We start from the raw sequence: 14,597 nt of genomic DNA, 5'->3' as shown, positions 1-14,597 counted from the left end.
CAAAAAAAAAAAAAAAAAAAAAAAAAAACAAACAAACAAATAACCCTCATGGAATGAAGTTTACCTTATAAAATGTCTTCCTGAAGCTTCAGTTTGTTTAGTGTTGATATGCCCAGAAGCTCATCTATTCATTATTCTTACAGAGCATGTATTAAGAAATATTATGGATTCATTCTTGGCAATTCTCCTATTCTCAGGAAATATCTATTTCTACCATTTCAAGTGATAAATGGAAAATAATCTACTTTGACAGTGTTACTGATAACCAATTTTGCTTTTCTAGAGATATGCTGCATTTTACTCAAGACATAGTGTTGATGGATAAATTAGAATATATAGATGGATGAGTAAAATAGTGTTGCTGGATAAATTAGAATGTATAGATGGATTTATGTAGAACTGAATAATGATTGTATAAATATTTGTATATGGTTCATACATCTGGATCTATGTATTTGGCTTTATGTTTTAAATGTAACAAACATTTTGGGGTAAAAAAATCACAGTAGAAAAAACTGAGATAGAGAGAGATTCTTGTTTTTAAGAAAGCCAAACAATTCTGGAATTTCAGAAGCTATCAATTGCACAGATGAAACAAAATTTTAAATTTTTCTTCATAAGCATAAAGAGGAAATGTTGACACTTTTAACAAGAAACCAGAGGAAAATAAGCTCTTTTATACTTTTAACTATTCATATGTACTTTTTAACTATATATACTTTTAACTATTCATATAACTGTGATATTTAATTTCCACAGGATGACTGTGAACAGATGACTTACAGGCCTCTTAATTATGGCTGATATTCTCACATTATTGGTCCATTCCTTTATAGTGACAGTGTTTAAAGAATAACCCCTCAGACAATAAAATACTCCAGCAGATTGAATTAATTTACCCTTTTAAACACTATTGACGATATTTAAAACTTCTGAGGTCCATCAGAGGAAGTTCTGGCTCTGCAGAACAGAGCAAACTCCTGAGCACATATCTACCTGAGCACATCAGGACCGAAAGGAGACCATGCAGGGTCAATTTTAGAGTGGATAGGACACTCATTCATATTGTTCTGTTAGGCCTTTATAAATTATTTTAGTATGCTAGGCCTCTAATAGCAAGATAAACATTTGTTTTCGATTCTCAGTCTTAACATTCTCCTAATATATAATTTCAAGATAACTATTTTATAAAATATAAAATAGGCAAAATAAATGTGCTTTTTAAGGTATTAAATTACTATTGGTATTTGCATAAATTAGGAAAAAGCAGAAATGTTGAAGCTATTTTGGAAATCACCAAATCTACACTTCTTATGGTAGTTTCCTAATAGAGGACTAGAAGTCTAGGGGTCAACTAACTTCAATCTCCAGTGCCTTGAAAAATGTTACTTGCACTTCTGTACCAGAAACAAAAGTAACACTCATTCAAAGCATCTTCTGTTACTGTCCATTATAACACATCTGTTAAGTAATTTCTTCCCTGCCTGAAGCTGGGTATTATATGGCTGTAGTGCCCTTCACCAACACCATACTCTAGCTTTCCAGAACATCTGTGATTTGCAAACATATTTCACTCTTGTTTACCAGAAGTCTTATTTGAAATGAGATCACATAGTAATGGGAAATGGAAAACAAATGAGGAATAATGAACTAGGAGTTCCAGGAGGAAATTATTTTAATGAGGGGGGCAGAAATCTCTCTTGGGCCTGAATGCATCAAACCACAGTTGTCCAGACTCCTCTGTGGGGACAGCTATAGACCATAGCAAAATTCATAGCTGCCTCTGGGCTTGTGATGCACATTTCAGACAAAAATTTTTTTTTAAAAAGTTTTGTTCCAAAAATCTGAGAATGATTCTTTATACCCATGAACAGAGATTCCTCAATGATTGTTTTTTTTTTTTTTTCTCTCTCTCATGGTTGAGTTTACATTGAATTGAAAAAAAAAATAGTTTTAAATGTTTGACAGATTTGAACTGAGACAGCATATCATAAAAGATTTGCTTATAATGTTGAAGAACAAGGACAATTGTGACATCAATTAAAAATAAAATATTTATCGGGGCTGGGATTGTGGCTCAGCAGTAGAGCGCTCGCCTAGCACAGGTGGGACCCTAGGTTCAATCCTCAGCACCATATAAAAATAAAGGCATCGTGTTGTGTCCATCTACACCTAAAAAATAAATATTTAAAAAAATACTTTATGGATATAATAAATCAGTTAAAATTTATAATTATCACAAGCTATTACTGATCACATACTATGTACAAATCACTTTAATAGCAACTTACTACCCAGAATGAGGCTAAGAAGGAGTAAGGACATAGGTGGTCTTACAGTCAAGGAATTTGGACTCTAATAGGAGACATACAGAATGTATACATGTAATATTAACTAGAAAAACTGTTATTTCATCATAGAAAATTGCCATAGGTAAAAAGGAAAGGCAACATTTTTATACCAAAGAATTCCAAACCGTTTTACAAGAATGCTGTATTAAATGATGGGGTTGAAGCATGGGAAAGATTCAGTCAATGGATTTTTGTGGGGCGATGAGTTTTAGGTGATACTGAATGCCTAGCTAAGTTAAAGTGGTGAACTAAGTGCGAAGCCCTGGCAGGACTAGGGCTGATCACCAGGTCAAAGGCACATGCGTGGAGCACTCCAGAAGAGGACACCGCTGGTCAGAGAACCTCAGCGGCTCAGGCCTGCACACCACTTCCACACCACTCGGTCATGTCAGTGCCCTGGGGTTGTTTAGATTCTCACATCCTTTTAATAAGGGCTGTAGACCTACTACTAAGACATTAATAAGATACACCCACTAAGCTTCTGCGAGCGTCGTGCACTGTCTAGACCCCAGAGGGCACCTCTCCAGAATGATCTGTGACAGGTGTTTTACAACTTTATAAATCATTGATAACTGGTAGCAGTGAAAAATGTCTCTTGTCTGTGATGTGCTCATGCAGTCCTGTAAGAAATCGAAGTGGTGACTTTCTCCACGGCGGAAGCATTTGTGTCCATTTGCACGTTTATTTCACCATTCCTTCACTCCTTATAAATCTGTGTCTCGTTTTATTTAAAAAAAGAAACTTATTATTACATCTGCCTGGTTCCCTCGTTGAGTGAAATAAATCTTTAATACATGTTCATTTTATATTTATATCAGAGTCATTTCATTTCTTCTGGGACTTGAGTTTTACTAAATATTATTCTGTGGAGATTTATGCGTACCGTGTGTAGCAAATAGTTGATTCATAATGACTTTGAATATACTTCATTAGCAGGCGGGTATGAAATTCTCTAATTTCAGAGAATCGGGAGGTCGGAGACAGGAGGATAGCAAGTTGAGATCCAGCCTCAGCAATTTAGCGAGGAACTGTCCCAAAATAAAAGGGGCTGGGGACTGGCTCGGTGCTTGAGCGCCCCTGGGTTCCATTCCCGGTGCCTTTGATTCACGGGCCGAGTGGAAGGTATCTGGAACCACTTTGTGCTGCACAGCGCCTCCTCATCGCGGTCGCCCCGAATCCTTCCGCAGCGCTGCCCTCACCTCCTGATTCCTCAGGGCGTAGATGAGCGGGTTGAGCACCGGCGCGCCCAGGTTGTAGAAGAGCGTGGCGAACTTGCCCCGGTCCTGGGAGGAGCTGTTCCCGGGCTGCATGTACATGTAGATGATGCTCCCGTAGAACAGGGAGACCACCGCGAGGTGCGAGCTGCAGGTGTTGAAGGCCTTCCACCGCCCGGCGGCGGACCGGATCCTCCTCACCGCCGCCGCGATGTGCCCGTAGGACACCAGGATGAGCGCCAGGGGCAGCAGGACGATGAGCANGGGAGGACCACGGCGTTGAGCAGGCCGCTGCCCCAGGCCGCAGCCACCAGCCGGCAGCACAGCCCCGGGCGCAGGAGCACGGCGTAGTGCAGCGGCCGGCAGACGGCGGCGTAGCGGTCGTAGGCCATCACCGCCAGGAGGAGGCACTCCACGCCCCCGACGGTCAGGAAGGAGCTGAGTTGCACGGTGGAGCCCGCGAAGCTGATGGTCTTGGCCGGGCCGCGGAGGTGGACCAGCATCTGCGGAATGCAGCTGGTGCTGAAGCAGAGGTCCAGAAAGGAAAGATGGGCCAGGAAGAAGTACATCGGGGTGTGAAGCCCAGGGTCCAGTACGCACAAGAGGATTATGGTGGAGTTGCCCAGCACGGCCACGACATACAGGGGGAGATTCACCGCGAAGAGCACCATCTCCAGCTGGGGCCGGTCGGAGAAGCCCACCAAGATGAAGCCATCCTCCACGCTGTCGTTGGACTCTCCCAGGCTCCCTTTCACCTCATCTGTGGCGCAGATGGGGACAAAATGAGAGCGGTAGACCTACACTTCCAGAAGCCTCGAATATCAGGATGTGGGGGAACACACGCCCCCGAGACTATCGGTCCTTCCCGTAGCATGGTGTTTGCCCTTTGCTCAAACACTGGTAAAGCATTCACGTGGGAAAATCCTGACATCATCAATTTTATTAAGTAGAAATTTTCTCCTTATTATTCAGAAAGAAAAATATTTTAGCTTTAATGTATGTACAATCACATTATAATCTCTTCATTTGCGTATTTATAGGTCATTACCTGATCTCAACTGAGTTATTTTTTGTTTTCTCTTTCTGGTACTGGAGATTGAACCAAGGAGTGCTCCACCACTGAGCTAAACCCCCAGTCCTTTCCACCTGTCTTATTGTGAGGCACGTTACCAAGTTGCCCAGTTTAGCCTGGAGTTTATAGGCATCCTCTGTCAGTCTCCAGAGTGGCTGGGATTTCCCGTGATGTGTGCCCAGCTCCACTAAGTTTCTCTAAATCAAAACCTTCACTTTTCTCCTACTCCTCTTCACTTAAGCAGGGTGTCAGGTGTATTATCACCCTAACAACTGCTCGACTCTAAATATGCACAGTGATCTCCTCATTGTGACTACCAGGCTGCACTCAGGCCTCCGCTGGAGGAGTACAGGGTGCTTGCCGCTTCTGAGCAGGGCCAGGGTCTTAGCAGTGTGTGGGGGCGGATTCTCTGCAGTATCAGTGTCACCTTAAGTACCCCAGTTCTTCTTTCCCAGGAAATGATGTCAGTGCAGATCTGTATCACTCATTTCTACTTCAGTAACAGAATCCTATAATCTGATTGCCAGGACTGGGGAGGGTATTCTGCCTAAAAGCAAAATAGCAACTTCAAATATATCTTGTCCTCTGTTAGCCTTTTAGAAACTCGAAAACAATGTGATTCCCTTGCCTGAGAGAGGTTCATGGCAAGGAATGAGTGCACAGAAAGGGAAAGAGAATATGGGTAATAATGGTAATTTTCAAACAGTAATTTAAAAGACTGAAGTTGGCCAATCTCAAAAACACAAATGCTGAATGTTTTCTCTGATATAAGGAGGCTGACTCTTAGTGGGGTAGGGAGGGGGAGCATGGGAGGATTAGATGAATTCTAGATAAGGAAGAGGGGTGGGAGGGAAAGGGAGGGGGCAGGGGACTAGCAAGGATGGTGGAATGTGATAGACATCATTATCCAAAGTACATGTGTGAAGACACGAATTGGTGTCAACATACTTTATATACAACCAAAGATATAAAAAATTGTGCTGTGTCTGTGTAATAAGAATTGTAGTGCATTCTGCTGTCAATCTGTTTTTTTAAAAAAATCAATTTAAAAAAGACTGAAAAAAATGACCCTAATAAATATGGCTAAGAAGAATGAAGAGAGCTAGATTCATAAAACACACACTATGAGAGATTGAAACCAGGGTCACATAACCACTGAGTCATATCCCTAGCCTGTTTTTTTTTGTTTGTTTGTTTTTGAGGCAGGGTTGCTGAGGCTGCCTTTGAACTTCCAATCCTCTTGCCTCAGCCTCCCAAACCACTGGGATTACAGGCGTGCTCCTCAGAGCCCAGCAGTACTAAATTATTAAGTGTAGGTTACAAAACACCTAGACTACTGAATGATCAGGGACTTAAAGGATGCTTCCCAAAGCAGGATATTCTATCAGTAAACTGGGGGAAATGGGCAGAATACAACTTAACTTTTGTCTCAGATCTTTTGATTTTAAAATTTTTTTAAGAAGCTTTATCTTTGGGGAAAACTTCTGAACATTGAAGTTCTTACAGTAAATTCATTTTCCACGATCAAAGGTAAAAGAATGAATTCCCCACTCTGTGGTCACTTAGTCTTGCTGACTTCAACTTCCCTGAGGGTTATAGGAGGAATGTGTGCTAATGTTTTTGCCTGAAGTTTGGTTTGCTGGGTGAGATTTTGTGGGAGCTCATGCAGTGATATAGGTAGAAAGTAAGGAGGTCAGGAGACGACTCCATTAGAAATTACGAAGAACACAAGTGACGACAAAAATCCCAACTTGCCAATAACCAGCCTGAAGGCCCTGATCTCTCTTCTATGCATTAGGTCCTGTTTTCTTTCTGAAAAAAGTAGAAGCCACTTGTTTTATGTCTCTTAGAATTTGATTAAAGTGACAAGAGCAATGGTATAACACTGCTTCAGAGAAAAGATGCAACAGAGTGACTGCAGGGGGGGGGGCAGTTAAATTGCAGAAAAGAGGCAATCGAGAGAAAATAATAATAATAAACAGCAATAGCACCCTCCTCTGTCTACCTGCCATGTGGGCCAACTGCCCAACCTTCAGCAGGACTCCAGGAGCTCCCAGCCAAAGCCCAAATGAGGGCTTGCTGCTGACCCGAGAAAACAACCAGCACTGGGCGGGGGCTCTTATAGGCCCATAGGAGAAGATGGGGGACCAGGTTCTTGCAGCACAGATGCTGCCTGGAGGCTGGCTGGGAACTGAGTACTCCTATGGGTAATCAGCGGGAGCTGTAGAAGAGAAGGGAAGGGCTACCCTTAGGGAAAAACTGGAGTAACATCAGGTGGGTAGGAATCAAAGGTACCCTTAGGGGAATACTAGAGTAACATCAGGTGGGTGGGGATCAAAACTCTTAGTTTTTGTTGTTGTTGTTTTAATCTGGGGTGTTAGGTGTTCATATCCTCAAGATTTGAATGTTTGATGGGACCAATAGGCTGTTTGGCAACAGCATGAGCATATGAATAGCTTTGGAAATTTTGAGATTTGACAGTTTTCTGAAGCATTTTAAATTCTAATTTTTAATATTTTAATATGATTTTCAAAAGGATACTCCCAAAGAGTCTGGTATTTTCGTTGTCACTTGACCTATAAATTTTATTTTCAGTCTGGAGTAATGAAATCACTGGAAGGTAGTATGTAAAATGTATGTATGGAATTTGATGGGCTGATATTCTTTAAGTTATGTTCAAACAAAAAACTGGAACCATTCTCATGACCCTTTGGAGAAAGAAAAATTGCCCCTTAGATCCTCTACAATGACAGCAGTGTTTCAACCAGTAAAATTAAGGATGAGACACATTCTTTTATGGTTGTTATATTAAAGCTTACATGTTTTCTTCCAGCTGATGCCACCTGAGACTCATGTTGGACCCCAAAAGTTCATTTCAGAAGTAGAACTTGTATATATGTATGTATGTGTGTTTACACACACCCATACACATAAAACCAGAATTTTAAATTATATCATTTTATAGTTGTTATGAAATTAAGGATTAAGTTTAAAAAAAAGAATATGCAAATCAAATATGACAGCCAGTGAACAAATAGCAATGACTCAACAAGTTCCGGATAAATCCTGCTAATAGTTTTTTAAAATATTGAAATCATGCAACAGGAATGTAGAAGAGACAGAAATAATTTTAATAATCAAAGATTTTTTCCAAGAAATAAACCTTTTAAAATCAATATGATAGACCCAACCTGATCTTTTCTTAAAATTGGGAGCCATCTCGCCACAAAGCCATGAAAAGATAATTTTGGCTTTACTATAAATTACTGCAAATTCTGAACCTGCTTGGAATGCCTGCCCGTGCCTTGAACTCACCCATGCCTGGCTCTCTGACCAGATAGCAGCCCTCTCTGAAACTTTAATGACACCTCATAAATATTGGCCTTCCCTGGCCAGATAACGACCCTCTCTGAGGCGCTAATGGTCCTCATAAATTCTGATGTTGGGGCCAGCAAAAAATGTAAACTACCATCAGTGTTATGCTTGTCAGAATTCTGTTATCTGTAACCCCCCTTTGTGTAACTTTCTGGGCTATAAAGCTGGGCTGCAGGAAAGCTGGGGTGCTGTCTTGTTCCCACTGTTTTGGGAGGGAGAGGCAGCTTGGCCGGTCGAAATAATAAACTTGCTTTAATTTGATTTTAATTGGAGTCAGTGGTCTTTTCTTTCATCCTGGTCTAACAAATGGGTCACAGTCGTCTGGACAAAACCAAAGGTCTGACATACAGTTCACTCAAACAATAGCACATCTAACCCCAAACACAGCATTTTTTCATTCTCATGTATCATTAAATAAATACAAATTAACGCAATGAGTTATTATTTTTGCCTACCACATTGCAACTACTTTTCAGTTTGGTAATATTCTGGATATAACAAAATGAAGACTATGCACTGTGTATGAGAATGTGTATCAGTTTTAATTTGTTGGAGGATTTTGTATAAAATTCTTAAAAATTTTGTAAATTCACACATCATGTTAGTCCCACTTCTCAGGAATTTTTTTTATTAAGAATATTTGAATAAAAAGAGAAAGATACATACAAAGCTCTGTGGCTAAAAAAGGAAACAGACTGAATAATGGTTGACTTCATAACTAAATGTTTGCACAGTTATAAATAAAGAGCATAAATTCACAGAGAATATGATATGCATTTACAGGAAAGCAAAATCAAAATATATTAAATATACTTTAAGTTTGTTATATAGGATTTCAAATGTATTTATTAAATATGTTTAAATCATATTAAATATAGATTAAATAGGAATTACAATATATGCTATATAAAATTAAAATTAATAAAATTATTAAACTATTATATGTTAAATATGTAAATATATCAAAATGTTTTTGAAAAATGTTTCAGAATGTTACATATTTTTCAACCATATTATCAAAATACTATGGTTTATATAAATATGCAAATATAATCGGGGTTTGAAAGAAATGGACTTTCAATTTCCTCTTTCATTCTTTCAATATTCTTTAAGAATGTTGACACTTAACCTTATCAACATGCAATGTATAACCATGATAGTATGTTACTGTAATATTTAAAAGTTAAAATAAAAGTTTGGAAGAAAATAAAAGTCATTTAGTTTGAGTTTAGTGTTCAGGTTTGCACCACAACAATCTCCAACTCTCAAAGAACACATGCGTTTCCGACTGATCCCTGAAGCAAAAGCCTCCCGCAGTGGATGCGGGCTGAAGCGCACAGGTAAAAAGCTCCCCGGTCCACTTTTCCTGCAGCCTCGCGAATAAATTCGTCATTTTCTCATTATTTCCTCAGAACACCAGGAATTTGGTAGGAAATGAATAGTTCTGCTTCTTTCACAGACTAACAGGTGGGGGAAAAAATGTTTTTTGGTCAAAACAGAAAAGCTACCTGTAAAACGGAGACCTGGTCACAGCTCTCTTGATAAAGTTGGGCAGCGTGTCCACTAAGTATTTGCATGTTTCCTCTAAATTAAACTTCACTTTGATTCTCTGGGTTCAGATACGACCTGTAAACTCTGAAATCCTGGAAGCACTTTTACACAAACTACTAATTCATTAACAAAGTGCTTTATTTTTCTTCTTGCCGTTTTCAAGATCATGGATGGAGTATGTTTGGAAGAAGACCAGGTGTGACAGTACATTATTTCCACCATTAGGTATTTTGCAGTGCTTTATGTGAGCCTAACCTGTGTGAATCTCAGTAACTCTGTCCTTTTTTCCCCTTCCTGTACCCTGTCTTGTAGGTGAAAAGGAAACATAGTCAGCCTGCTATCTCACTGAAGGGTGGACTCATGGGACCTGACAGTCATCTTCCAAGGAGATGAGAAGGGAAAGGCAGAATTAGATGAGAAGGGAAAGGCACTGAAGAATGAGAAATGTTTGGATTTATTGATTAAAGCAGTTTTTCTTGGGCCATTTCTGTTTTCTGGCCAAAGTGAAATGTGGCTGCATTTGCTCATGTGACTGCCTCTGAATAACCGGGAAATTCTTGTGGGGCAGGAGAGAGACTTTCACCTGTCGCAGTTCTCCACAGAAGCTGGGACAACAGAACCCCAGAGAGCTCATCACAGTGATTATTAGGCAGAGCTACTATGATCATGATCTTGTTTTCTCTGGGCCCTCAGAGATTCAGCTCCACGAGGAATAGAACTTTCTAACATGTTCTCTCGTATTGCATGCAGCTATTAAAAAGTTTCAAGTGAGCTAAATAATGACTGCAAGATGGAGCAGTCTCCAGGGACACCTATCTTCAAGGAGAAGGGGCCGTGGAAGGACGGATTACCATGGAGGGTTACAGTGAGCCTTCTGCTGTCACCCATGGCTTCATTCTGCTTCACAGTCACTCTCAGGGCTCTGTGGCATCCCTGGGGACTTGCCCAACATAATTATTTACACTGTGATTCCGCAAACTTTCCCAACACAACTCAAATAATCACCCCTCACTTTTGTTGAGCAGGGATTTATATTGAGTACCCAAGAGAGCTGTTCCCCATCACTGACTTCTTCTGTTCTGTACAGACCTTTCAGCAGTCATTTTCATTAAAAATTTCTAATGCAACATTACTCTGAGAATGAAATAAATTCTTACTAATCAAACAGATTTTCAGGCAATGTAAAAAAAAAACATCTGATTTATAAAAAGAACAGGGAAGGACAAATATATGCTAAAAGAAAAAAAAAGTATGCCTTGCCTTTAGTTAACTCTCCATTTTTTCCAGGTCACTCACCTCTAATCCAAACACACCAGCAACTGTCTCCTTTTCCTGCTGTAAAGCTCCCCCATCCCTGTCCTGTCCTATGCACTGTCAAATGCAGGTGATGGTGGTTGACTCCATTGCCATCACCAGTTATGAATAAAATAGTTCCACCTGTCTTCATTTGGTTGGTACATTAGTCTGCTTTTTGTTGCTATAACAAAATAACGAAGGCTAGTACTTGATAAAGAGGTTTATTTAACTTAGAGCTTTGGAAACTGAAAGTTCTTGATCAGCAGCCCCATCTATTTGGCCTCTGGCCAGGGCTCCCTGGGCTGCATCACAACACGGTGCCACCCACTTGGTGTCACCAGGGCAGGAGCACATGTAAGAAAGAGATCACATGGTAAAACAGGAGGCCGGGGGGACTTGGGGGTCAGGCTTGATATTTTTATAGCAACTTGTTCTTGTGAGAATTGGGTCCCACGAACACCACATTAATCCTTTCTGAGGGTGGTGCCCCCCACCCCGACATGGTCCCCTTCCATTAGCCCCACTTCTTAGAGGTTCTACCACCTTAGCACCACCACACCAGGGCTCAAGTTTCCACCACCTGGACCTTTAGGGGCCCACTCAGGCAATGTACAGCCAATGAGCTTCATCTGTTTCCAAGGCACACACTGTGCCTGAAGAGGGAGCCCTTCCAAGTGCTGTCTCTGGGCTTGTGTCTCTCCAGCCTCCAGCAGTCCAGCTGGGCACTCCACATGGCCAGCCGCTTCCCGTGAAGCAGCACCTACTCTGGCCAGGGGAACCTGTGTCTTGAGCCTGTTCTCTTGCCTGCCTTGCTGTGATGTGAGCAAGGTCTGAGGCAAAGCCATGAGGGGCCCCATGCAGGCAGGTGGAGCACTGCACAAGACCCCCTGCCAGCTGAGGCTTCTCAGGCAGGAGAGGCAAATCCACCTCTGGAGACCTCTGCCCCTGTGAGAATGCACTGGAGCCTTTTGGGGATAGAAAGGATCAAATGCCGTTGATTTATTACCAAATTGTGTGTTGCTGTCCTCGAGGAACAGCATTGTATTGAGAGAGCTCAGATGGCACTCAGTGACTGTGGGACCAGTGAGTGCAGCCTTCAAGTCATGGCACTGGGCCTCCTGGTGCCAGTTCTGGTGTGGCCAGAACTGGAGACTGACCACGGCCACCCAGCGGGGTCATTCTGTTCTCTTGGCAATCTGAAATCTGGTTGTGGTGGGTGACCTGGGTGTGAGTGAGCTGACATCATGTGTCATCATGCTGTGATTCTGAAGACCATGTCTGTGAGATTCCAAGTGAATCATCCTCAGTTCTGAGTGATGTTAGTCCATGGGCATTACTAATATGTGTTTCTGCCTCTCTCCCGATTTAAAAACACTTTTGTTCTGAAATATGTTAGAATTGTTAGAGTGTAAACAAGTCTGGATGGTGCCTGGCAAAATGTCAGAGGGAGTGGTTTGAGAAGTAACAAAACCGAGCCATTAAGTGTGGAGATTCCTGATTGGTTGACTGATGTATCTAGTTTATGCTAATTAGATAAGCTGTGTGGAATGTATAAATACTGCTCCTGTCCTGCAATAAACGGCTCCTACTCCTGCTGTATCAATGTACACAAGTTGTTCATCACCCCCGGGTTATCTTGCTGCAGCCGGACTGCGGCAGAAATAATGGTCGTTCATGAGAAAAGGCAGTGTGTGTGTCCCCCACGGTTCCACAATGCTAACTCTGTCACACCAGGAAACTGACCCTGGAGCAATGCAGGAGCTTCCCAGGCTTGACACCTGCTGCTGCAGCTGGTGGGTCCCTGAGGCTTCATCACAGCTGTGGCTTCCACTCCAGGCAATGCCAACTGTGTTGGCTCCACAAGACTCCCACCTACTGCCCTTTGTGGCCATCTTCCTCCTCCTCAGATCTTTATTTCTATAACTTTATAGTATGTCTTGAAATTGGGTGATATGAATCTCCAACTTTCCTCTCCTTCAAAATTGTGCTTGATATTCAAGATCATTTATCTTTCTATTTAATATTTACAATTATACAGTTGATATCTGTGAAATATCTTACTGGGGTTTAATTGGAATGGCAATGAATCTATAGGTCAACTTGGGAAGACTTGTTTATATTAGTAATATTGGTTCTTCCGATATTTGAGCATGGAATATCCCCACACCACAACCGACCATCAGAGACAACTGACATTCAGGGAAGTCTCCACCAGCAACACAACACCACACACCCTTTTCAAGTACCCAAGGAAGACTATCAAGTGTCTTATTCAGACTAGCCAGCTACAGCAAAAAAAACATAAACCAAGTGGTGTATGAACAATAGAAACTTATTTCTTACACGTCTGGATGTTTGGAAGTCCAGGACTAAGGTACTGGTAGACTGGGTGTCCAACGAAGGCCTATATCCTGATTCACAGCTGGTGCCTTTTTTAGTAACTTGCCAAGGGTTTAAAGTGGGGATCAGGAGTGGAATAAGAAATGGCTGAATATTCATGTGTACACACTTTCTCTTGGGGGTGATGAATTTTTCTAAAATTAGATTATGGTGATGTTTACTCAATTCCTTGAATATACTAAAAAACAGTGAAGTGTATATTTTTACAACATGAATTTTATTGTGTGTAAAGGCATTAAAAATGAAACAAAAAGTCACATATTGGGAGAACTTGTATCTATGATATATAAAGAACTCTTAACTTGGCAATAAGAATATCAAGTGAATAGCCAACTGAAGAATGGGAAAATATTTAATAAGTATTTCACCCAAGATATTTATAATAGCTAATAAGTACATAAAATGAACTCAATACCATTTACAATTTGGGAAATTAATTTTAAAATCACAATGAACTATTACTACACATGTTCTAGAATACCTTTTAATGGAAAAGACTAAAAACATCATGTGTCACTGAGGATGTGCAGAAGTTAGACCTTGTATGTCACTGAAGGAAATTAGAAGGAAATTGCACATTAGTACAACCACTCTGGAAGACAGGTAGCTTGTTGAAAAGTTACAGAGCCCACACTGGCTCACAGCATGGGAGGACTGGGCACAGTCAGTGCAGGATAGCGGTGGTCACCTTCCACTAGCCCCCAAAATTCCCCTTGTAAAATTACTCGTGTATGATCACTTCTTTACTTACCATAAAACCTGGCATTTCTATTCTTTGGTATTTGCTTATGAGAAATGAAAATATGTAACTACATAAAGACTTGTATATGAATTTTCTGATAACCATTAGTGAGAATAAACAAAACTGGGGGGAAAATCATATGGTACACCAACTAGTAAACAGCTGTAAAAACTGACTTAAAATCATTAAGCAGTTTAGAATAATAAACTAATGTTACACACCTTAATCAGAGAATAATATATTGCCTTGAATGTCTATAGATGGGGGGGTTCACTCTGACATTAAGTTAAAAATTTCAGTACATCAGAATTTTTATTTCAAGCAATTATTTTTTGTTCCTGATTAAAATTCCTTCTACATTTGTACTCATTAAACCACAGAAACTCTTTTGTAAGGAATGATACTACAAGTCAGGCAATTCCACCACTCTTCAAGTATTTGAATAATGTGCAATGCCTCCACAAAGTGATCATCCGCAAGTAATTTTATAAGAAAATTTTGGAGTGACACCATTTCATTCCTATCCTGCACCGACTACTCAGTCCTTCATGCTGTGAGCCAGTGTGAGCTCTGCAACTTCACTCTCCTCCTCCTCC

General features: G+C 40.8%; 1 protein-coding gene across 1 annotated transcript in view; it reads right to left on the bottom strand.

Moving 5' to 3' along the window:
* Positions 1-2,907: 2,907 nt before the first annotated feature.
* Positions 2,908-14,597, bottom strand: part of LOC107149407 (putative olfactory receptor 2W6) — a 23,655-nt gene continuing 11,965 nt past the window's right edge. The window contains 2 exon segments of the mRNA XM_048799717.1: positions 2,908-3,831; positions 3,834-4,362. Of these exon segments, the coding sequence (XP_048655674.1) occupies positions 3,509-3,831; positions 3,834-4,362 (852 nt within the window). The 3' untranslated portion in view covers positions 2,908-3,508.

Source organism: Marmota marmota, unplaced genomic scaffold (genome assembly GCF_001458135.2).
Source record: "Marmota marmota marmota unplaced genomic scaffold, marMar, whole genome shotgun sequence".
Lineage (NCBI taxonomy): Eukaryota > Metazoa > Chordata > Mammalia > Rodentia > Sciuridae > Marmota > Marmota marmota.
Note: the sequence above shows the minus strand (reverse complement) of the source record. Positions and strands in the feature narration are given on the sequence as shown.